The sequence below is a fragment of the Oncorhynchus keta genome, chromosome 17 (assembly GCF_023373465.1).
Source record: "Oncorhynchus keta strain PuntledgeMale-10-30-2019 chromosome 17, Oket_V2, whole genome shotgun sequence".
In the NCBI taxonomy this organism is placed as follows: domain Eukaryota; kingdom Metazoa; phylum Chordata; class Actinopteri; order Salmoniformes; family Salmonidae; genus Oncorhynchus; species Oncorhynchus keta.
The window spans coordinates 51,259,892-51,285,624 of NC_068437.1; the positions used below are offsets into that span (position 1 = coordinate 51,259,892).

The following is a 25,733-nucleotide window of genomic DNA, read 5'->3' on the forward strand; positions in this document are numbered from 1 at the left end:
TCCATTTATTAATTCAACTATTTAAAAAAAAAAACAAGGACACATAAAACTTGAACAAAAACATAGATGTACATGAATTGAGGATAACTCACAAGTCTGGGACTTGTCTGGGGTCTGGGACTTATTTCCATTGTGGTCCTCCTATCAAATTACTACTGCCAGATAATCAGTCATTTGTTGTCACCACAAGGCATGTTTTACATGAGATAACACCCAACACCTTTTTTAGAAGAAATAATGAATTGTGAACAACCATAAATAATATTGGAATTTAACAGAACGCTTTTCTTCACATATCAGTTAAGAAAAAGTTAGTGCGCTCATGCAGGACGATTTCCGGTCCGGTGCTCGATATATTTTTAATGAGGCTATCAATACATTTGTATACATTAACAACAATTAGACACTTGTTGTTTATATGTAACATACTGATTGGTATACTTGTGATACATGTGATACAGTGTAGCCGTTCGTCCTAAGAAAATATTGTATCTTTCAACTAACAAGTAGAAGAATGTGGGGGATCTCGCGCCACGTTAGTTGTCACGGTGACCGTGTACTGTGCATTTTCCGCTCTGCTGTCTTCACCGGAAACAGCACGCTGCGGATGATGCTTTTCTACTATGCGGTAGGTAGCGAATGCACTCACTCAATAATTGCATAGGAAGTATATTGATAACGAGCTATTGTAGTTTTACCTAAACCAAACAGTAACAAAGACGTTAACTAGCTAACGTTAACGTGCCCACTGACTGGTGTGTGTTGTGTTTTGTTCTTTCACAGGTGACAATGTGTGTGAGTTGATCAAATCAAATGTGTCACATACACATATTTAGAAGATGTTTTTGCGGGTGTAGCGAAATGCTTGTGTTCCTGATGTTGATCAAATCCTGACCTTGAATGAATATAACGTCAGCATTATATTATAAATATATAATTATAAATTATAATTGTTGGCTAAACCAATTAAACCTAGTTATCACGATAGTAATGCATTTTAACGTTACCTGTTTTTTTTGTTGTTGTTTTGGATTTAATACACGTTTTTGTTGAAGACGTTTATTTTTGCTTAGTTCATCAGTCAATGAAACCAAACCACGATGGGTGATGTCACAGGAAAACGTCTGTCAGATTCTAATTAATTTAGCTGGCCTCTGACTTTCTGGAGTGTGTGTCTCATCTTTTTGAATGTACAACGCTGCTAAATGAGATCAGGCCAGCAAGTTTTAAGTGATGGGGTGAATTTCTGTGCAGTCAGATTGAATTACAGTCTGGTTGACTGGCTGCAGGACTCCAAGGAGAGGTATTTTGGAAATCTGCCCTCAAACCACTATGGAAATTGATATTGCAACTGTAAACAACAAAAAATGGTGTTCTGCTGGGTTTACCTGACTCATGTTTATTATGCTTTTTAGAAGCAGACTTCACAATCATAACCTATGTGTGACTATTTCAGAAAACTATATTCATGATACCAACAGTTCCATGGGCAACAATACGAAGACACAGATGTAGAAACCGGTCTAAAAGGACATGCATCTACAATGTATCCTCTCTACAACAGGCAATATGAGGGTTAGTATGATCTTGACACTGAGATCATGGCATGAGATTCATGCATGTTTATGAAAGCTTGCAGTCTCGCGGTGAGTGAGATTACCCTGATGTACGTTCAAAATTAGATAAATGATCCTGCCATTCCACAGGATTTACAGGGGATGACAATGAGATGAGGGACAACATTCATAGAAGAACATGTCACAGTTCTTTCAGCTACTCATCTTTTGATGATGAAGAGGAGTTGGAGGATGAAGAACAGGTGAAGGCACCTGCAGAGGAGGAGTTTTCCCACAAGAGTGAAGGTGAGATAGAATCCAAGAACAGGATGGTACATAGCACCAACCATAGCTTGGTTATTTTGTTTTCACTGTCAAAGGTAGAGCTGTAAGAAATGTTTAAGTCTATTGTATCATTAAAGTTTCAAAGAACAATGAAATCACTGAATTAACTACATGGTTTGGAAATTAGTTAATCTAACTAACTTTCACCAAACCAATGGAACTTGTAGTTAAACTAGTCATGAAGCTACAGGTATTGTAACTGCTTCCCAAACTGCTCACCATATTGGCTAAAACCCCAACTTCTTCCCACACAGATGTGTCACGTGTTTCTCCACTACCCAGAACCACCCAGGTGGTATTTGAGATCCAGTCGGGAAGGGCTGTCCCTCGCCTTAGGGAGCCCCGACACCTGTACGGTGTGTCTGGACATGTGTCCCAAACACTGCCACGCTGGCCCCACGAGTGGGAGGTCATCCCGGGGGAAATTCAGCATATTGGTGAGAATACTACAGATTAAAGAGAAATGGGAGGTCTCAAGAGATGTATAATCATTTAGAGGAAAGCTAGACTTTAGGCCAGAGTCAATATCACATTACAAGAGCACTTCATGTACTGAAAAGAGATTCAGGAAAAGCTCTCTCAATCTTAGATCCAAAGAGCACCTTTTTTATTTATACATTTTTTTACAAGCAAAGCAGCCCTCCCTATTTTGTCTTCTCTTTTCTCTCTGTCTTTTGTCTGTTGTCAGAGTGGGCTCCTCCCTTCCCAGAGCCGCTGTGTGCTCAGATGAACACCAGCGAGTGGCTGAGACCAGAGTCTGAAGAGGAAGGCACCGTTGTGTATGACACACAGAGAAGTAAACTCATTTAAAAGCAAATGTCCACTCTGTCAATCACTGAGCTCTTCCACACACCTGCCTGGGTGTGTGGAACCTCAGATGGGCGGGGGGGTACTTCACTGATTCCATTTCTCCAGTCAAGACAAATCAAGTGCACATGGATAGAAACAGATGCTCATCCCCAGGACACGTCATGTGTCTCTTTGTTTTAAATGTCCATGTCTGTGCAGATAAAGATAACTACTTCCTGGGTTCTCGTGTGGGGGGCTGTCGCTCCTCCCTGACCGCTGCTGCTGTGTCTCTCTCTGGCCCTGATGACATCACTCTGCTGTTCGAGGGACGCTTCGAGAGTGGCAACCTGCTGAAAGCAACCAGGGTGTGAGTACAGAGCATCCATAAGTATTGTAAACCCTCACACTGTCATTCGAAGTTATGAGTGAATGAATGTTCACTCACCAACAACCTATTTTCTGTGTTGTGTGATTCGATTTCAATCCTCGTATGTCGTCACACATCCTAGTTCTGAGTGAATGAATGTCCCCAGTCATTTTCATTCTGTATAATCTTATTTAATTTCATTCCAGTGGTGAATTTGATTATGAGCTCTCCCTGCGGACGGACCTGTACACAGAGAAGCACACTCAGTGGTTCTACTTCCGGGTGAGGAACACGAGGGCGGGGGTTCGTTACCACTTCACCATCACCAACCTGCTGAAGGTAGGTAGTTATTACCATTATTACTGGGACTCTTTTCACTCACGTCTATTCTCTTCTCTTTTTATGTCGTGAAGTATTTTACAACATGTTCATATGACACACAGTAACTTAACACTTAATAAGTAATAATAATGAATATATGTTGATTTGAAGGTGACCAGTCTGTATGAAGAGGGGCAGCTGCCTCTGCTCTACTCTGAGGAGGAGGCCCGGATCCAGGGGGTGGGCTGGCACCGCGTGGGCCAACAGGTCTCCTACCAACGTAACGGACGGCACCACGCCGACCAGCCCTGCTACTCCCTCTCCTGGACCTTTTGCTTCCCTTATGACCAGGTAAAGGGAAAGAACCACAGTGCTGAACTCTTATCCTCTTGTCTTGTGTAAATCAATGAAACGGTGCTTGGAGCCAACAATCAATCACATCATTAAATGAAAAGGGCCAGCTCTGACTTTAATCCTTTGTCCACATTCTGATTGTACCCACAGTTTCAGAAATATGTCTACACGTGGTATTAAAATATGTCATATCCATCCACTGCGTCCGCATTGTGAATAGATTTCCTGGTCCGTCCCTGTATGCAAATTATTCGACAAGTATTATTTCAAAAATAATATGGATGTATTTATTTACATTTGACATATTGATGCCATAAGTCAATAGTGCCACCTGTCAATGATTTTAGAAGGAGGGATAATAACTATTTAAATGGTGTGTCCAGATCTGTTTACACTTGTAAGATATCCAGACATAATGCAAGTCTGAATACCTCCTGAGGTGGTCAGGAAGATCTGACCACAATGCATCTTTTAATTGTCTACACTTGTGTAAAAATGTGGGCCCAATCAGAATGTGGACAAGATCACAACAAAGGATACATGTTAGAATCAGGTATAAATGAGGATTTTGTTGTCATTTTCCTTGGCTTATTTATGTTACAATATATCAATATATATTTTACTTCTCTTCAAATACACAATATAATACATTGTATTTACAATAGAGTGACGTTGTTATTATTGTTACCTTGATCAGGACACCTGTTACCTGGCCCACTGCTTCCCTTACACCTACTCCAACCTGTGGGCCCACCTGTCCGAGATCGAGCGGGACCCCCACCGCTCGCGGTTCTGTAAGGTGCGGACTCTGTGCCGGTCGCTGGCGGGTAACCTGGTTCCGGTGCTGACGGTGACCAACCCATCCCACCGTGAGGACAGGATTCACAAGCCTGCTGTGGTGTTGACCGCCCGGATACACCCCGGGGAGACCAACAGGTAGAGAGGTAGAGACCAATGGGTAGAGACCAATGGGTAGAGACCAACGGGTAGAGACCAACGAGTAGAGACCAATGGGTAGAGACCAACGGGTAGAGACCAACGAGTAGAGACCAATGGGTAGAGACTAATGGGTAGAGACCAACGGGTAGAGAAATGGGTAGAGAAATGGGTAGAGACCAATGGTAGAGACCAATGGGTAGAGACCAACGGGTAGAGACCAACGAGACCAATAGAGACCAACGGGTAGAGACTAGAGACCAAGGGTAGAGACCAATGGGTAGAGACCAATGGGTAGAGACCAACGGGTAGAGACCAACGGGACCAATAGAGACCAACGGGTAGAGACCAATGGGTAGAGACCAATGGGTAGAGACCAATGGGTAGAGACCAATGGGTAGAGACCAACGGGTAGAGACCAATGGGTAGAGACCAATGGGTAGAGACCAAGGGTAGAGACCAATGGGTAGAGACCAATGGGAGAGACCAACGGGTAGAGACCAACGGATAGAGACCAACGGGTAGAGACCAATGGGTAAAGACCAATGGGTAGAGACCAACGGGTAGAGACCAATGGGTAGAGACCAACGGGTAGAGACCAATGGGTAGAGACCAATGGGTAGAGACCAACGGGTAGAGACCAACGGGTAGAGACCAATGGGTAGAGACCAACGGGTAGAGACCAATGGGTAGAGACCAATGGGTAGAGACCAACGGGTAGAGACCAAGGGTAGAGACCAATGGGTAGAGACCAATGGGTAGAGACCAACGGGTAGAGACCAACGGGTAGAGACCAACGGGTAGAGACCAATGGGTAGAGACCAATGGGTAGAGACCAACGGGTAGAGACCAACGGGTAGAGACCAACGGGTAGAGACCAACGGGTAGAGACCAATGGGTAGAGACCAATGGGTAGAGACCAATGGGTAGAGACCAACGGGTAGAGACTAACGGGTAGAGACCAATGGGTAGAGACCAATGGGTAGAGACCAATGGGTAGAGACCAACGGGTAGAGACCAATGGGTAGAGACCAACGGGTAGAGACCAACGGGTAAAGACCAATGGGTAGAGACCAACGGGTAGAGACCAACGAGTAGAGACCAATGGGTAGAGACCAACGGGTAGAGACCAATGGGTAGAGACCAACAGGCAGTTAGTTACCAACGGGTACAGACCAACGGGTAGTGCTTTGGACGTGTCTGAAATGGCACTCTATTCTGTATATCAGGGTTATTCAACTCTGACCCTACGAGGTCCGGAGCCCGCTGGTTTTCTGTTCTACCTGATAATTAATTGCAACCACCTGGTGTCCCAGGTCTAAATCAGTCCCTGATTAGAGGGGAACAATGAAAATGCAGTGCAACTAGCTTCCAGGCCCAGAGTTGAGGTTGAGGTCTCTGTTTAGTGCACTGCTTCCAGGCCCAGAGTTGAGGTTGAGGTCTCTGTATAGTGCACTGCTTCCAGGCCCAGAGTTGAGGTTGAGGTCTCTGTATAGTGCACTGCAGAGTCCTGATTTCTTTATTGCCACACAATCTAAGTGAAGTGTTATTTTCATTCCGTAAAGCATGGTAGGATAACTCTGATAGAGTGCCATACTATACATCAAATATACAACCGACCAACAGCTCCTGGGTGATGAGGGGTATCCTGAACTTCCTGCTGGGAGACTCTCCGGATGCGGCGCTACTCCGAGATGCGTTCGTCTTCAAGCTGGTGCCCATGCTGAACCCGGACGGGGTTATAGTAGGAAACTACCGCTGCTCGCTGACCGGACGTGACCTCAACCGCAACTACAAGTCCATCCTCAGAGACTCCTTCCCTACCGTGTGGGCCACACACACCATGGTCCAGAGGTACCAATCAATCAGTTAATCAATCAATCAGTTAACCAATCAACCAATCTATCAGTTAGCCAATCAATCAGTTAACCAATCAACCAATCTATCAGTTAGCCAATCAATCAGTTAACCAATAAACCAATCACTCAGTTAGCCAATCAATCAAATAACCAATCAACCAACAGCTCCTATCAGTTAGCCAATCAATCAGTTAACCAATCAACCAATCTATCAGTTAGCCAATCAATCAGTTAACCAATCAACCATCCTCAGAGACTCTATCAGTTAGCCAATCAATCAGTTAACCAATCAACCAATCTATCAGTTAGCCAATCAATCAGTTAACCAATCAACCAATCTATCAGTTAGCCAATCAATCAGTTAACCAATAAACCAATCACTCAGTTAACCAATCAGTCAGACAATTTGATCAAACAATAATACCACATATGTTCTCCAGACTGTGTGAGGAGCGTAAGGTGCTGCTGTACTGTGATCTCCATGGACACAGCCGTAAACACAACGTCTTCACCTACGGCTGTGAGAACCCCCGGCCCGCTGACAGACACCCTCACGAACGAGTCTTCCCTCTGATGCTCAGCAAGAATTGCCCTGACATGGTTCATTACTCTTCCTCACTCATTGTTTTAGTCAAGACGAGGTTCCGTATCCACAAAGTGTCTCAGAGTATGTGCTGATCTAGGATCAGGTCCCCCACTGTCCATGTAATCTTATTCATTATGATCTAAAAGGCTAATCTGATCCTAGAGCTGCGCTCCTACTCTGAGACACTTTATGAACACAGCCCCAATTGAGATGAAATGGCTGAGATAAGATCACACAGTTTAAACAGAATTTAGCTTGATCTGAACTGCCTAGTTCTTTCTCATGTTGGCTGTTGATGTTTTCCAAGATTCAGCTAATCTTGTGTGTCCTCAGTTCTCGTTCGGGAGCTGTAAGTTCAAGGTACAGCGCAGTAAGGAGGGAACAGGCAGAGTGTCTCTGTGGAGGCTGGGGGTCCTCAACTCCTTCACCCTTGAGACATCGTTCTGTGGCTCCAACATCGGTAATGATATCCAGGGCAGCGTAGCCTATTGGTTAGAGTGTTGGACAAGTAACGGAAAGGTTGAAAGTTCAAATCCCTGAGCTGACAAGGGGCAAATCTGTCATTCTGCCCCTGAACAAGGAAGTTAACCCTACTGTTCCTAGGCTGTCATTGAAAATATGAATTTGTTGTTAACTGACTTGCCTAGTTAAAATAATAAAGGATTGCTGTCTCTCTAGCAGAAGAGAGAGAGAGACAGTGGAGATAGATTTTTCTACCAAACGTTAGTTACATTTTTATTTATTTATTTATTTCACCTTTACTTAACCAGGTAGGCTAGTTGAGAACAAGTTCTCATTTGCAACTGCGACCTGGCCAAGATAAAGCATAGCAATTCGACACGTACAACAACACAGAGTTTACACATGGAATAAACAAAACATACAGTAAAAAAAAATAAAAAATAAGTCTATATACAGCGTGTGAATGGAAAGACATTTCATAGATGTATTATTACTAAAGTACTTGATTCAGAGTGAACTCTGACGTCTCAGAGTTTACAAGTCAGATTCAGACCAAAGATGTTCACTTTTGGTTGGATTCCAGGTACGAGGAAGGGGACCCATTTCAGCACTCAGGACCTAGAGATGTTGGGGGCTCAGTTCTGTGACACACTACTGGACTACTGTGACCCGGACCGGACAAAGGTGGGACCAGAATCGGACACAACTGTCTGTAGTCCTGCCGATATCTGCTTGTCCACAGTGTAAGCACAGTAGCTATACTGAAACAGATCTCACTGGTGTGTTGTTTCTGCAGTACAGTGCGTGTTTGAGAGAGCTACAGGAGATCATGAGACAGGAGGCAGGTTTGCCAATGGACAACAAGCCTACAGATATCTCACTGACTGACCACGAGGCCAGCACCAGTGGATCCAACAGCTCCCAGACGGACGGGCCTCCTACTCACCTCCAGGCCTTCAACAAGGTAGTAACAGTAGTATTACTGTCTCGCTAACAAAACGTTTTTGTCTCTGGGTAGGTGTTTTTCGAGGTGACTAATAACCCACCGGTCTGTTTGTATTCTCTCTATAACACAGATGACGTCCCGTAAGAAGCTGAAGTCCAAGAAGGAGAGGAACAGATCTCCCCTGGTCAGAGCCAGGGAGAGAGAGGAAAATGGGGTGAGTATCATCATTGGGATGTTTGTGTCATTCTCTCTCTCTCAATATGGACTACACTGTCAGATTTGTCCTTTAGAAGTACGGATCAGTTTCCTTTGTTAGTTCATCTTAGTAAGCTTGATTTTTTTCTATCCTTTTACGTTACAGGATAATGGTGTCAAAAAGACGTTGAAGAAAAGCAAATATGTATTGAAGCCTGTAAGTCCCATGCTTTTAACATCATAGGCAATGAAAATGAAGAGGAACTCCCAAGTATAGTGAGTTTGGAAAGTATTCACACCCCTTCCCCTTTTCCACATTTTGTTAGTTACAGCCTTATTCTAAAATTACCTCATCAATCGACACACAATACCCCATAATGACATCACAATACCGCATAATGACATCACAATACCTCATAATGACATCACAATACCCCATAATGACATCACAATACCCCATAATGACAAAGTGAAAACAGGTTTTTAGACATTTTTGCACATTTATTACAAATAAAAAACAGAAATACCTTATTTACATAAGTATTCAGACCCTTTGCTATGAGACTTGAAATTGAGCTCAGGTGCATCCTGTTTCTATTGATCGTCCTTGAGATGTTTCTACAACAGAATTGTAGACCATTACCCTGACCCTAACCCTGACCATTACCCTGACCATGACCCTGACCATTACCCTGACCATTATCCTGACCATTACCATAACCCTGACCATTACCCTGACCATGACCCTGACCATTATCCTGAACCTGTCTTTGGTCAGGTTTCCCATGTGTTCCAAACTTGTTCAAATGGTTTTGGAGTCGACCTGTGGTAAATTCAATTGATTGGACATGATTTGGAAAGGCACACACCTGTCTATATAAGGTCCCTCAGTTGACAGTGCAAGTCAGAGCGAAAACCATGCCATGAGGTCGAAGAAATTGTCCATAGAGCTCTGAGACAGGATTGTGTCGAGGCTTAGATCTGGGGAAGGGTACCAAAAAATGTCTGCAGCATCAGGCCTTTATGTTACAGTGGCCAGACAGAAAGCCTCTCCTCAGTAAAAGACACATGACAGCCCGCTTGGTTTGAAACAAGATTCTCTGGTCTGATGAAACCAAGATTGAACTCTTTGGCCTGAATGACAAGCGTCATGTCTGGAGGAAACCTTGCACAATCCCTACGGTGAAGCATGGTGGCGGCAGCATCATGCTGTGGGGATGTTTTTCAGAGGCGGAGACTAGTCAGGATCGAGGGAAAGATAAACGGAGTACAGAGAGATCCTTGATGAAAACCTGCTCCAGAGCACTGAAGACCTCAGACTGGGACGAAGGTTCACCTTCCAGCAGGACAACGATCCCAAGCACACAGCCAAAACAATGCAGAGGTGACTTCGGGACAAGTCTCTGAATGTCCTTGAGTGGCCCAGCCAAAGGCCGGACTTGAACCCGATCCAACATCTCTAGAGAGACCTGAAAATAGCTGTGCAGCAGCGCTCCCCATCCAACCTGACAGAGCAGAGAGGATCTGCAGAGAAGAATGGGAGAAACTTCCCAAATACAGATGTGCCAGGCTTGTAGCGTCATACACAAGACTTGAGGCTGTAATCGCTGCCGAAAGTGCTTCAACAAAGTACTGAGTAAAGGGTCTTAATACTTATGTAAATGTGATGTTTCAGTTTTGTATATTATTTGTTGCAAAAACCATCTAAAATGTTTTTTTGCTCTGTTATTATGGGGTGTTGTGTGTTGATTGATCAGGGAAAAAATCAATTGAATCCATTTTAGAATAAGGCTGTAACGTAACAAAATGTGGAAAAAATCAAGTGGTTTGAATACTTCTGAATGCACTGTACATATTGATAAATGTGCAAACCTGAACATGTGTATAGCATGGATGGAATATGTTAGGACAAAGGCCATAATCAACTAACAACTTGGGGCCATTAGCACTTGTTAGTGTGACTGACATGGAGCTAGCAAGTCCTTCTCCTCTGCCAGCCTACCCTGACCCTGACCCTGACCATTACCCTGACCATTACCCTCACCATGACCATGACCATTACCCTGACCATGACCCTGACCATTACCCTGACCATTACCCTGACCATTACGCTGACCCTGACCCTAACCCTGACCATTACCCTAACCCTGACCCTAATCCTGACCATGACCCTGACCATTACCATAACCCTGACCATTACCCTGACCATTACCCTGACCCTGATCATTACCCTGACCCTAACCCTGACCATGACCCTGACCATTACCCTGCCCTGACCCGGACCTGGACCCTGACCCGGACCATGACCATGACCCTGACCCTGCTCACCAATCTGATGAAAAGGAAAGCATGTCAGGTGAAACAGGAACTGGTGGATAGATGTACGAGGGAGGGCTACGCTCTTAGAAAAAAAGGTGCCATTTCGAAGAACCCTTTTTAGTTCCAGGTAGAACCCTTTTGGTTCCATGTAGAACCTTTTTTAGTTCCAGGTATAACCCCTTTGGTTCCATGTAGAACCCTTTCCACAGAGGATTTTACATGGAACTCAAAAGGGACCTGGAACCCCCCAAAATATCCTCCCACTGCCTTTTTTCTAAGAGTGTAGAGAGTGTGGTGTCACTTACACAACCATTGTGTGGTGTCTCCTCTAAGGTTATGTTAACGTTTTTTGTGTAGTCAAGTTCATCAGAAATTATCTGTTGTATTAGCTACAACCATTGTGTCAAATGTGTTGTACATCAGTTGTAGAACCTGAGTGTGTACGGGGCCTCTGTTTGTGTTCCAGTTAAAGGCTCCTCCAGCAGTGCCCAGGAGGGAACCTCCAAAATGGAGGGAGAGACAACTGATCCCCCCTGAGCCAAGTCCTCCAGATAAGAAGGCAGTCTATCGTTCCTTCTGAACGGAGAGAAAGACTGTTACACTGGTTATATTTTTCATCATTCTCTTACCCCCCTCAAGTGGTGTTGGAGAATACTGCATTCCCACGTTCACACTCACAACATGATATTCATTTGAACCACTGAAAGTCTGTTTTCTCCTGTTGTGCATGTAAATAAGCATTCCTCTTAAGCATGTGTTTATTTCTGCATCCCTCAGTTATTCCTTTATCATGATGATACATGTTCAGAGCATGTATCACCGTCCTCCCTGCGTGTTTCCTCCAGGTATCTGTCCTATACCTTGTCTTTGACACAAAGAAGCCGGCCATGACATCGAAGGTAGAACTCTTATTGACAGGTCAAAGCCGACAACACTTTGTTTTACACTACAGTACGTTATTTGAAAGATTGGCTTGTCTTGGTTTCGATTTTACAGTCGGAGTACCTGCAGCACCTGATGGCTGATTATGTGAGGAGCAGGATGCAGTTGACCCTCAATGGTAGAGTAGGTCTTTTCAAGGTCTTCTGCTCTGCTCTTCTCTTCTCTTCTCTTCTCTTCTCTACTCTTCTCTTCTCTTCTCTTCTCTTCTCTTCTCTTCTCTTCTCTTCTCTTCTCTTCTCTTCTCCTCTCCTCTCCTCTCCTCTCCTCTCCTCTCCTCTCCTCTCCTCTCTTCTCTTCTCTTCTCTTCTCTCCTCTCCTCTCCTCTCCTCTCTCTTTCCCTCTCGTTTCCTCTTCTCTTTGCTTCTCTTCTCTGCCTTCAATACTTCTCTCTGTAACACCACATACCTGCCTCTCATTACTAATCTGTATCCATCCCATCTTGTCCATGTTGCACTGTAGGCTACGACTGGGGTCCTTGCCAGTGCCCCCAGGCCACCCACCTGCCCCACTCACAGCTTCCCCGGGACAACAGAGACGGGGAGCGACTGCCCGGCCTGACTAATCTGCCTGTAGGAGACAAGTCCATCAGAAGGCTCTCCCCAGTCCAGTGTAAGCAGAGAGTGGTAGATGGAACTGTTACAGCCATAGACTCAAAAATGACTAGAAAGGGCATTGCAATTGAATTCAAAGCGTACCAGCCAAATTGCCATTGTCTGAGACGTTTTTAGGAATGGGCATTTCTGCTCTCTTTGACATACTGTATGTGAAAAGCATTCTATTTATTCTAAATTCTTATCTCTCTCTCTCTCAACAGGGAGAGGACCCACATCCTACACCGCCCCATCCAGCCTGAAACTCCCATCCAACAGGTAAAGACACGTAGTTACCCAGTGATATACATAAATATAGATGCGTAGATGTACAAATGATGACGTACCTTCAGTAAGCATACAATAGTAGACATTATAGGTGTGTGTGTGTGTGTGTGTGTGTGTGTGTGTGTGTGTGTGTGTGTGTGTGTGTGTGTGTGTGTGTGTGTGTGTGTAGTCAGGCGAAGTGCAGCATAGCTCAGGGACACCAGTGTAAGTGCCAGCTGTGGTACGGTCTAGGACTGACGGAGGACAGGACTGGGAGGACAACAAAAGGACTCAGGAAGACCAAGGATATCAGTGGCAGCCACTAGAAAATACATAGCCTTTTATTCTCCACAGACAGACCTCACACAGTAACCCTCGCTCTACCTGTCCAAGATCACTCATTAAACATGCTGTCATTTGTGTGTTGTTTGTTTACTTGTTTACAAGCTTTATCTGTTGATGTCTTATTTAATTTCACCCAGTTTAGTATCTCAATAGATTATCTCAAATAGACAGTCAAATATCCACCAACAGAAGCCTGTTTGATATGTTATTCCTCTCACATTCAGATGCTCTTAGAGTACTCTGGTACAATACACTCTCCAAGAGTCAGTAGTAGAAAGACATAAACCTACAGTTGGACAGACAACAGATGGTCTCCATATTCCTAACAGAAAAATGGTCAAACACAACAGTGTCTGTTATCCTTACACACATTGCCACAAGATACAACATAGATGGAGGTTGTCCAAAGTGAGTGAAGAGTTAGGAGGTACAGGTACATTACAGGAGGCTGAGGATGAAACAAACTGCCATTTATTAACAGAGCTGTACACATTTCATTAACAGAGCTGTAGACATTTCATTAACAGAGCTGTAGACGTTTCATTAACAGAGCTGTACACATTTCATTAACAGAGCTGTAGACATTTCATTAACAGAGCTGTACACATTTCATTAACAGCTGTACACATTTCATTAACAGAGCTGTAGACATTTCATTAACAGAGCTGTACACATTTCATTAACAGAGCTGTACACATTTCATTAACAGAACTGTAGACATTTCATTAACAGAGCTGTAGACATTTCATTAACAGAGCTGTACACATTTCATTAACAGCTGTACACATTTCATTAACAGAGCTGTAGACATTTCATTAACAGAGCTGTACACATTTCATTAACAGAGCTGTAGACATTTCATTAACAGAGCTGTACACATTTCATTAACAGCTGTACACATTTCATTAACAGAGCTGTAGACATTTCATTAACAGAGCTGTAGACATTTCATTAACAGAACTGTAGACATTTCATTAACAGAGCTGTAGACATTTCATTAACAGAACTGTAGACATTTCATTAACAGAGCTGTACACATTTCATTAACAGCTGTAGACATTTCATTAACAGAGCTGTACACATTTCATTAACAGAGCTGTACACATTTCATTAACAGAGCTGTAGACATTTCATTAACAGAGCTGTAGACATTTCATTAACAGAGCTGTAGACATTTCATTAACAGAGCTGTAGACATTTCATTAACAGAGCTGTAGACATTTCATTAACAGAGCTGTAGACATTTCATTAACAGAACTGTAGACATTTCATTAACAGAGCTGTACACATTTCATTAACAGAGCTGTACACATTTCATTAACAGAGCTGTACACATTTCATTAACAGAGCTGTACACATTTCATTAACAGAGCTGTAGACATTTCATTAACAGCTGTACACATTTCATTAACAGAGCTGTACACATTTCATTAACAGCTGTAGACATTTCATTAACAGAACTGTACACATTTCATTAACAGAGCTGTAGACATTTCATTAACAGCTGTAGACATTTCATTAACAGAACTGTACACATTTCATTAACAGTATATTCACTACCATGTTTTGACATGCAGGATTGGGGTCAATTCCATTTCAACTGAGGAAATAAGCATGGAAATCTGATTCCAATTCTCCCTTTGTTTTCCACTTAATTTTACTTCCTGAATATTTCCTAAATTAAAATGTAATTGATCCCAACCCTGGCGACATGCCAAACCCATTTGACCTTAGGATGGATGTATTGAATCTCTGTTGATAGATTCCCTCCACTGCCTCCTGTCCCTGTAAGGGAGTTTGTCTCTGAGCCCGAGGAGCTACCCAGCATGTCAGCAGGGATGGAATGGCTGTTTCTGAGACCACCCTGCCCCATATTCACCCACCTGGGGACCGACTCAGTCTCAGGAGCCTGTTTCCAAAGGTGAGTGGCATTTCATTAGCCTGATCCCAGGTCTGTTTGGGTTCCAAAAGTAACTTCAGCATACAAAACAACTGAATCAAACAAAAAGTTTAAATCGATTAATCAAATTAATGTAATGAAATTTTAATCATATTCCTGTCTGAACACAGCGGAATTTTAATTCCAGTTTACAATATATAAATAGCCAGTATAGAATACTGTTAGTGCCTGACAATAAAACAAGTTTAACATTAAAACAATAATATGTTACTCCCCTTTTTATCCAATATACAGCACATGTCATTCTGATCCGGCAAGAATTACACACAAAAAGAAGAAGCGGAAAGTAACTGAAGAAATGACAAGAAACAGATCTTTACATCATCAACACAACAAAACCACATCAGGAACCTCACCGATGAATGTGAGCTAATGTACTGCATTGTAATGTAATACTATATACTGAATAAATATTCATATTCAGACCGTATGAAGTTATTTTAAGTGTTAAAAACATCACACAATAATTACAGTTGAAGTCGGAAGTTTACATACACTAAAGGTTGGAGTCATTAAAACTAGTTTTTCAACCACTCCACAAATTTCTTGTTAACAAACTATAGTTTTGGCAAGTCGGTTAGGTACTTTGTGCATGACACAAGTAATTCACTGTATCACAATTCCAGTGAGTCATATGTTTACATACACTAAGTTGACTGTGCCTTTAAACAGCTTGAAAAATTCCAGAAAATGATGTCATGGCTAGGATAATTGACATTATTTGAGTCAATTGGAGGTGCACCTGTGGATGTGCCTCTATGCTTGACATCATGGGAAAATCAAAAGATATCAGCCAAGACCTCGGAAAAAGAATTGTAGCCCTCTACAAGTCTGGTTCATCCATGGGAGCAATTTCCAAAACTGTTCATCTGTACAAACAATATTACAAGATGGTAACTACTAACAATTGGATACCACGAAATTGGGGAGAAAATTAAAATAAAATAAAAAAGATTCCCCTACCCCTAAATAGTAGCCAGGTTGTTGTCTATTCTCATGTGACAGATGATACATAAATATACCATTCCACTGTTTGGTCTATCCTGGGTACCAGTCTGTTTAGAGAACATTCCACTGCTTGGTTTATCCTGGGTACCAGTCTGTTTAGAGAACATTCCACTGCTTGGTCTATCCTGGGTACCAGTCTGTTTAGAGAACATTCCACTGCTTGGTCTATCCTGGGTACCAGTCTGTTTAGAGAACATTCCACTGCTTGGTCTATCCTGGGTACCAGTCTGTTTAGAGAACATTCCACTGCTTGGTCTATCCTGGGTACCAGTCTGTTTAGAGAACATTCCACTGCTTGGTCTATCCTGGGTACCAGTCTGTTTAGAGAACATTCCACTGCTTGGTCTATCCTGGGTACCAGTCTGTTTAGAGAACATTCCACTGCTTGGTCTATCCTGGGTACCAGTCTGTTTAGAGAACATTCCACTGCTTGGTCTATCCTGGGTACCAGTCTGTTTAGAGAACATTCCACTGCTTGGTCTATCCTGGGTACCAGTCTGTTTAGAGAACATTCCACTGCTTGGTTTATCCTGGGTACCAGTCTGTTTAGAGAACATTCCACTGTCTGTTGGTTCTATCCTGGGTACCAGTCTGTCTGTTTAGAGAACATTCCACTGCTTGGTCTATCCTGGGTACCAGTCTGTTTAGAGAACATTCCACTGCTTGGTTTATCCTGGGTACCAGTCTGTTTAGAGAACATTCCACTGCTTGGTCTATCCTGGGTACCAGTCTGTTTAGAGAACATTCCACTGCTTGGTCTATCCTGGGTACCAGTCTGTTTAGAGAACATTCCACTGCTTGGTCTATCCTGGGTACCAGTCTGTTTAGAGAACATTCCACTGCTTGGTCTATCCTGGGTACCAGTCTGTTTAGAGAACATTCCACTGCTTGGTCTATCCTGGGTACCAGTCTGTTTAGAGAACATTCCACTGCTTGGTCTATCCTGGGTACCAGTCTGTTTAGAGAACATTCCACTGCTTGGTCTATCCTGGGTACCAGTCTGTTTAGAAGACATTCCACTGCTTGGTCTATCCTGGGTACCAGTCTGTTTAGAAGACATTCCACTGCTTGGTCTATCCTGGGTACCAGTCTGTTTAGAGAACATTCCACTGCTTGGTTTATCCTGGGTACCAGTCTGTTTAGAGAACATTCCACTGCTTGGTCTATCCTGGGTACCAGTCTGTTTAGAGAACATTCCACTGCTTGGTCTATCCTGGGTACCAGTCTGTTTAGAGAACATTCCACTGCTTGGTCTATCCTGGGTACCAGTCTGTTTAGAGAACATTCCACTGCTTGGTCTATCCTGGGTACCAGTCTGTTTAGAGAACATTCCACTGCTTGGTTTATCCTGGGTACCAGTCTGTTTAGAGAACATTCCACTGCTTGGTTTATCCTGGGTACCAGTCTGTTTAGAGAACATTCCACTGCTTGGTCTATCCTGGGTACCAGTCTGTTTAGAGAACATTCCACTGCTTGGTCTATCATGGGTACCAGTCTGTTTAGAGAACATTCCACTGCTTGGTTTATCCTGGGTACCAGTCTGTTTAGAAGACATTCCACTGCTTGGTCTATCCTGGGTACCAGTCTGTTTAGAAGACATTCCACTGCTTGGTCTATCCTGGGTACCAGTCTGTTTAGAGAACATTCCACTGCTTGGTCTATCCTGGGTACCAGTCTGTTTAGAGAACATTCCACTGCTTGGTCTATCATGGGTACCAGTCTGTTTAGAGAACATTCCACTGCTTGGTTTATCCTGGGTACCAGTCTGTTTAGAAGACATTCCACTGCTTGGTCTATCCTGGGTACCAGTCTGTTTAGAGAACATTCCACCTGGCTCACATCCCCATTACAACCCTCCAGTATAGTAACTGGCCCACATCCCAACCCTCCAGTATAGTAACTGGCCCACATCCCCATCTCAACCCTCCAGTATAGTAACTGGCCAACATCCCAACCCTGCAGTATAGTAACTGGCCCACATCCACATCTCAACCCTCCAGTATAGTAACTGGCCCACATCCCAACCCTCCAGTATAGTAACTGGTCCACATCCCCATCCTGCAGTATAGTAACTGGCTCACATCCCCATCCCTCCAGTATAGTAACTGGCCCACATCCCAACCCTCCAGTATAGTAACTGGCCCACATCCCCATCTCAACCCTCCAGTATAGTAACTGGCCCACATCCCAACCCTCCAGTATAGTAACTGGCCCACATCCCCATCTCAACCCTCCAGTATAGTAACTGGCCAACATCCCAACCCTGCAGTATAGTAACTGGCCCACATCCCCATCTCAACCCTCCAGTATAGTAACTGGCCCACATCCCAACCCTCCAGTATAGTAACTGGCCCACATCCCCATCCTGCAGTATAGTAACTGGCTCACATCCCCATTACAACCCTCCAGTATAGTAACTGGCCCACATCCCAACCCTCCAGTATAGTAACTGGCCCACATCCCAACCCTCCAGTATAGTAACTGGCCCACATCCCAACCCTCCAGTATAGTAACTGGCCCACATCCCCATCTCAACCCTCCAGTATAGTAACTGGCCCACATCCCAACCCTCCAGTATAGTAACTGGCCCACATCCCAACCCTTCAGTATAGTAACTGGCCCACATCCCCATCTCAACCCTCCAGTATAGTAACTGGCCCACATCCCAACCCTCCAGTATAGTAACTGGCCCACATCCCCATCTCAACCCTCCAGTATAGTAACTGGCCCACATCCCCATCCTCCAGTATAGTAACTGGCTCACATCCCCATTACAACCCTCCAGTATAGTAACTGGCCCACATCCCAACCCTCCAGTATAGTAACTGGCCCACATCCCAACCCTCCAGTATAGTAACTGGCTCACATCCCCATTACAACCCTCCAGTATAGTAACTGGCTCACATCCCCATCTCAACCCTCCAGTATAGTAACTGGCCCACATCCCCATCTCAACCCTCCAGTATAGTAACCGGCTCACATCCCCATTACAACCCTCCAGTATAGTAACTGGCTCACATCCCCATTACAACCCTCCAGTATAGTAACTGGCTCACATCCCCATTTTACAACCCTCCAGTATAGTAACTGGCTCACATACCCATCTCAACCCTCCAGTATAGTAACTGGCCCACATCCCAACCCTCCAGTATAGTAACTGGCTCACATCCCCATTACAACCCTCCAGTATAGTAACTGGCTCACATACCCATCCCAACCCTCCAGTATAGTAACTGGCCCACATCCCCATTACAACCCTCCAGTATAGTAACTGGCTCACATACCCATCCCAACCCTCCAGTATAGTAACTGGCCCACATCCCAACCCTCCAGTATAGTAACTGGCCCACATCCCCATCTCAACCCTCCAGTATAGTAACTGGCCCACATCCCAACCCTCCAGTATAGTAACTGGCCCACATCCCCATCTCAACCCTCCAGTATAGTAACTGGCTCACATACCCATCTCAACAGTTTTTTATGTGTGTTTTTTTTCCTCGATTCAAACTGGCAACCCTCAGGTTGCTGGCCCACCAGAATTTTCCAGTCAGACCTGTGATTCGAACCGGCAACCTACGTGACTACAGGGTGAAGGGGATGAGCAGCAAGGTGAAGAGGTCTGCCAGAGCCATGCTCTCTGATCTCTAACAGCCAGAAGCATACCACCCTGTATCCCATGCTGGATTTCCTCTGAAGCTACGCAGGGTTGGTCCTGGATGGGAGACCAGATGCTGCTGAAAGTAGTGTTGGAGGGCCAGTAGGAGGCACTCTTTCCTCTTGTCTAAAAAAAATATCCCATGGCAGTGCATTGCCCTGTGTAGGGTGCTGTCTTTTCGGATGGGATGTTAAACAGGTGTCCTGACTCTCTGTGGTCACTGAAGATCCCATGGCACTTATTGTAAGAGTAGGGGTGTTAACCCCGGTGTCCTGGCTAAATTCCCAATTTGTCCATCATGGCCACCTAATCATCCCCAGCTTCCAAATGGCTCATTCATCCCCTCTCCCCTTTAACTGTTCCCCGGGTCGTTGCTGTAAATTAGAAGTTCTTCTCAGTCAAGTTACCTGGTAAAATAAGGGATAAATAACCTACCTGAGTGCATTGTGAAGGGGATGAGCAGCATGCCGAGGAAGTCTGCCAAGGCCATGCTGAGCAGCAGGATATCCAGCCGGTTCTTCCTCGGGGTGTTTTACTTGGCAAAAAGAGAGAACACCATCAGGTTGGCATAGAAACCGATGCCCAGGATCACCCCTCCAGCTACAGGAGAAGATCAGGAAGGACATGTTGGCGACAGCATGTTGTGAGATACAGGGAAGGCTTCGTTAATGTTTGGGATAATTCCATTTCACACTGCAAAAGCAGGCCTCTTTTTGGGTGAAGACGAAATACACTTTATATACTTGGAATATAATTAGCTTGATTTAGGTTTTATAACCACAAATAACTGAAAAAAACTGACAATCACTGTTATTATAGTATTTAAAACTACATGGACATGTTCTGTTTCTGAAATAATAGTTTAGATGACTCTGTTCTGCTCTTGTGGGGTACTCGCCATACTCTTAGTTTATTGAGTGAAGTTCATGTGTACCAAGATAAATTGCAGTTCTCCGACATGGGTGAATTCGGCAGCCACTCCGTGAATTTAATTTAGAAGGTCCTCATAATGATGAAAATTGTTTAAGAAAACGGTATTTCTTGTGAGAATAAAAATGTGATTTGATTTGATCCTTGACTCTCTGTATTAAACTTTGATTGCGGACTATGGAGCAAAGAAAAGCGAACACCACTCACAAGTCAAATTGATTCTGGTCGACTGAGTTTAAAGATACAGACTCAGACAGACGCGCACACTCCAGTGTTTTGAATTCCAAAGAGGTTTATGACTATGAATGTATATGTTCAGATTTTTTTGTTGTTGACATTGGCAGTTTCTATGGCAATTACTGTAGGCTATTATAGTGGCTGAATGGAAGTGATAAAGTGAGAGGTCTTATCACAGACCTTCTCCGACCTTTCATAGAACAGGGATCCTTCCTGTTCTGTTGTCTGTTCCCTCCCTCCCTCCCTCCCTCCCTCCCTCCCTCCCTCCCTCCCTCCCTCCCTCCCTCCCTCCCTCCTCCCTCCCTCCCTCCCTCCCTCCCTCCCTCCCTCCCTCTCTCCCTCTCTTCCCCTCTCTCTCTCTCTCTCTCTCTCTCTCTCTCTCTCTCTCTCTCTCTCTCTCTCTCTCTCTCTCTCAGTGAGTGAGTTATTAATGCCTCTGTCCATTCTTACATTGATTTTTTTCATAGCTGTGGAGCTATAGTCTTCTGACGGATTCTTTATCAGGACATTCTGCTATGTTTATGACTGTCCAGCTAATTGCCTGAGCCCAAGGCTCTTAGGACAGGATGTAGCTAGTGTACTAACTCTGCTGCCTGGTACTCTCTCTCCTCTCCTCCATTACCAGCAGATCCATGCCTGTGTCCCAAATGGCCCCCTATTTCCTATCCAGTGCACTACCTTTGACCAGGGCCCAGCACTATACAAGGAATAGGGTGGCATTTGGGACGGAAGCCCATCACATACAGTCTATTCAGTCAGAGAGAGGCTGTTAAAATACACCACGTGGTTCTCTAGTGTGACATGAACAACCTTGCAAGGTACCTTGTGAACAGTCAATAAATACATAGATGAATGTCTCTTTCATAACTCAATGAGAGAGAATAGTAAAGATAGAGTATTTGATTGTAGTACATCACATAAAGAGAGAACACAATGTTTTCATGAAGATTTTAATCTTTGGTTTGATTATTATTATTATTTTAATGATTGTGCTCTCAGTGCAAATGCTAAACACGGCATGAATCTTAACAAGTCTGGAATCATTCCAACAGGTTCAACTCTGGCTTGTTTTTATCAACAAACAAAAAAATATTTTAAAACTAGAGAGAATTTGATGGACGATCCAATAACTCACTAGTCAATGAGATGATTGGGTAATATTAGAAACCAAGAAGAAAATAAAATATAAAGGGTTTATCAACAAAGGAACGTTTTCTTTCTTAATTCAAATCAACCACAAATGAGAACACTTATAACAATGTAACTTAACAAAACATATGGATATCATCATTATATCTAAAGTGCATTTTATGTTATTATAAAATATCAAAAAATCAGCAGCACGGTAATACATTCACAAAATAAATATACAGTTCAAATAAAATAAATTATGGTAAAAACATTTGTTATGGATCTAATAATACTAACTACAGATAAGAAATTATATATTCACAATATCGACTATCTAAAAAGCTACCGGGCAGTAAAAAAAAGAAAGAATGATCCTCCCTCATTTTGTGAATTTAAATATGTACAAACAATAAATATTTCATGCGTAACGTTTACTGTGTGGCCTATGTTGTACTTTACACATGGACATCTGATTGAAGAGGATTTAAAGGGTATTAGGGAGATACAGTAAATTGCTCCTGAAGGGCCCATATCTTACATTGTTATCTAACTAGGGATGAGTTAAAGATTCATTTAACATGGCTGATGATTTTCTTATTATTTACCTAATAAATATGTATACAGAAGTTATATGTTATAATAAAAGTAGCAACATATTACTGTATATCAAGGCACACGGAAAAAGCAGCAGATTAAAACAATACAAGCAAAGACCAATGGCCATGGTATGGAGAGACCAGTTGTTTCGAGTCTGAGACATTAGGCTGAGTCTCAGTCAGTGATGCTGGAATCTTTGTCAGTCAGAGTCCTTAGTGCAGCGCCACCCAAAGGCTACATCATGAAGTATGTTTGTCACACAGTGTCTTGTGTCCTCTGTAACTCCTCTCTTTGTGTCGTAAGACTTGTGACTACAGAGCGAGCCCTCCTCCTCCTCTTCTCGCTCTCCTTCCGTCTCCCTCTCTCCCCCTTCACCTTCTTTTTCCTCTTGGTGACCACCTTCAGAGGTTGGTGTTTGTAGGCCACAGATTTGTTGGTCTCCTGGGGGAGGTTGCTCCCCTCCCCTCCCAGCCGGAAGCTCAGGGGGAGGTTCTTGGTCCCTCCAGAGGGTTTGGGGGGGGATAGGGCGCTTCCGCTGAAGGTGCTGTGACACTCATTAGCACTGGTCCTGCTCTGGGGAGCCGGGGCTCGCTCGCTGTCGGACGCGTGGACTTGGTCTAGTAGTTCCTGGATCCAGTGCCGTCTCTTGAACTCATGCAGGGAACGGCCCTTATCGTGCATCAGCTGGGCGTGGCTCACTGACCTCCTCCTGAATGGAGAGGGGAGAAGGAGATTGTTTCAACTGGACTCACTCTCCTTTTAAGAGTAGATGGCAATGGAAAATAATCACAGGTTGGGGACAGTTCCATTTCAATTAAGTCAATTAAATGGAATTGGTATCTTTGCAATACCCCTTCAGGAGCTCCATAGTGAGCTGACAGTAACTTACTAATTGAGTCTCAGGAGGAGACTTGACTCTTTGCAGAGATAGTATTTACAACCCTACCTATCAACCTATCCCTTTCTCTTACAGTTGTCTTGTGTACAGTGGTGCCTACCTACTGTACAGTAGTATAGTGACTCTGAACTCCCTACTTGTAAGGTGTTGGTTGTTGAATGGCAGCCAAGGTCACGTTCCAGTAGACCTCAATAGGTGGCAGCATAAACAACACATGTACAGTGGAAGCTGGGAGCTGTTCTATGTGAACACTGTAATGTAAGAAAAGACCATGCTATGAGGCATACATTTAAAACTTCTTCGGGATCGGTGTCCCGTCCACGGGATGGTTGAGCTAACGTAGGCTAATGCGATTAGCATGAGGTTGTAAGTAAGAAGAAAAATTCCCAGGACATAGACATCTCTGATATGGGCAGAATTTTTTTATTCTTGTTAATCTAACTGCACTGTCCAATTTACAGTAGCTATTACAGTGAAATAATACCATTCTAATGTTTGAGGAGAGTGCACAATTTTGAACATGAAAAGTTATTAATAAACCAATTAGGCACATTTGGGCAGTCTTGATACAACATTTTGAACAGAAATACAATGTTTCATTGGATCAGTCTAAAACTTTGCACATACACTACTGCCATTTAGTGGCCAAAATCAAAATAGCCCCTGGGCTGGAATAATACATTATGGACTTTCTCTTGCATTTCAAAGATGATGGTACAAAAAAAAATACAAAATAACTGTTGGTTTTTTCATGGTATTATCTTTTACCAGATCTATTGTGTTATATTCTCCTACAATCATTTCACATTTCCACACACTTCAAAGTGTTTCCTTTCAAATGGTACCAAGAATATGCATATCCTTGCTTCAGGTCCTGAGCTACAAGCAGTTAGATTTGGGTATGTCATTTTAGGCAAAAATTGAAGAAATGGGGCGGATCCTGTTAACCACAAAACATGTCACCCTCACCAACAATGTCAATCCAAACTGTAATGAAAACGTTTGTTTTTACATGAGACAACTCAAATACTGTACATGCAGGTCTAATATACAGACAATTGACCAATTATTTAGTATATTCCATAAACATAATATATTCCATAAAATATATAATGTATTGAATAAAAAATATATTTGCTTGTTCCATTTATTTTCAAGTTGTACCACTTAAATCTAGTATGTCATTTGTTCTGTACAGTGGATCTATTCTTGTCTGCATATCTAGACCTCTTTTCTCAAATCAACGAACAATGGATGGAGTAAAGCAGTCCTGTGTTTGATCAAACATAGATGCGAGTCCAGTGATTTGTTTAAAAGATGTCATTGATTGATCTACCTTTTCTTGTACCATTTAATATTGGAAAAGGAGGTAATATGATAATGAATAGAGAGTGAAACTGAGATAATCTACAGTTTGTAAACGAGTGAAAAACAGACACTTACATTCTGTTAGTGAGAGCATCGAGGGGTCTCCCGTAGAGAGGGACAGAAGAGTACAGCAGGAACACAGCTAGACTCCACTGCTGGAGCATGCCTCTGGAACACAGCATTCTGGAAGTCTGGAACTCTAGAACACGCAACAGACAATGTTCCATCCTTCATTGTATCGCTATTCACCAGGAACTAAAGTATGTACAGTATCAACTATGTACAAAGCATGGTTTATTAAGGTGTTGTAAAATACGTAATACCAATTATTTATTTGAAATGGCCCCCTGCAAACATGAATTGAAAACAACAATACAAATAATTAAATAGAACACTTAAAGCCCCTTTCATTTGTTGAGTATGATGTGTTGAGAAATGATATTTTATGCAGTACTGTAAGTGGTACAGAAAACCCCTCAGAAGTTTGCAGCGTACCTTACTGCTACTTATCAGGTGGTTTTTACTTGGCAGCATGAATCTGGTTGCTGACCAACTCAACAACTTTCTGAGCCACCTTTGATTCCCGTGCCTGACACCAATTCTGTCTACTAAACAAGACCACCTGGTAATACTGAAATACCTAGACTAATACTGAAATACCTAGACTAATACTGAAATACCTAGACTAATACTGAAATACCTAGGCTAATACTGAAATACCTAGTAAAGAATTTATCGAAGCAGAGAGAGGCTTTTCTGGTACTTCCAAA

The 25,733-nt window shown here is 43.2% G+C and overlaps 2 protein-coding genes across 5 annotated transcripts; one reads left to right on the top strand and one right to left on the bottom strand.

Moving 5' to 3' along the window:
* The first annotated feature begins 467 nt into the window (after positions 1-467).
* LOC118395996 (cytosolic carboxypeptidase 2-like) lies at positions 468-15,564 on the top strand. Of its 4 annotated transcripts, none has more exons than XM_052466414.1 (23): positions 469-1,303; positions 1,457-1,575; positions 1,707-1,862; positions 2,156-2,338; positions 2,590-2,697; positions 2,910-3,057; positions 3,264-3,396; positions 3,550-3,729; positions 4,430-4,668; positions 6,295-6,522; positions 6,968-7,127; positions 7,447-7,573; positions 8,159-8,259; positions 8,372-8,539; positions 8,652-8,735; positions 8,883-8,933; positions 11,502-11,594; positions 11,881-11,934; positions 12,032-12,095; positions 12,437-12,586; positions 12,792-12,846; positions 14,972-15,100; positions 15,374-15,564. In XM_052466414.1, exons 2-23 carry the CDS (start codon positions 1,545-1,547, stop codon positions 15,510-15,512), a joined length of 2,781 nt encoding a protein of 926 aa, XP_052322374.1. In that variant the 5' UTR covers positions 469-1,303; positions 1,457-1,544; the 3' UTR covers positions 15,513-15,564. The 4 variants fall into 4 exon arrangements, with proteins under 4 accessions (XP_052322375.1, XP_052322374.1, XP_052322372.1 ...); XM_052466412.1 differs by having other exon boundaries at positions 470-1,303; positions 14,942-15,100; XM_052466413.1 differs by having other exon boundaries at positions 470-628; positions 14,942-15,100.
* A 6,388-nt stretch (positions 15,565-21,952) lies between these two features.
* LOC118396198 (parathyroid hormone-related protein-like) lies at positions 21,953-25,200 on the bottom strand. Its single transcript, XM_035790300.2, has 2 exons — positions 25,039-25,200; positions 21,953-23,406 (listed from the first exon to the last, which is right to left on the bottom strand). The coding sequence occupies exons 1-2, from the start codon at positions 25,188-25,190 to the stop codon at positions 22,953-22,955; spliced, it is 606 nt and encodes a 201-aa protein (XP_035646193.2). The 5' UTR covers positions 25,191-25,200; the 3' UTR covers positions 21,953-22,952.
* Between the last annotated feature and the right edge of the window lie 533 nt (positions 25,201-25,733).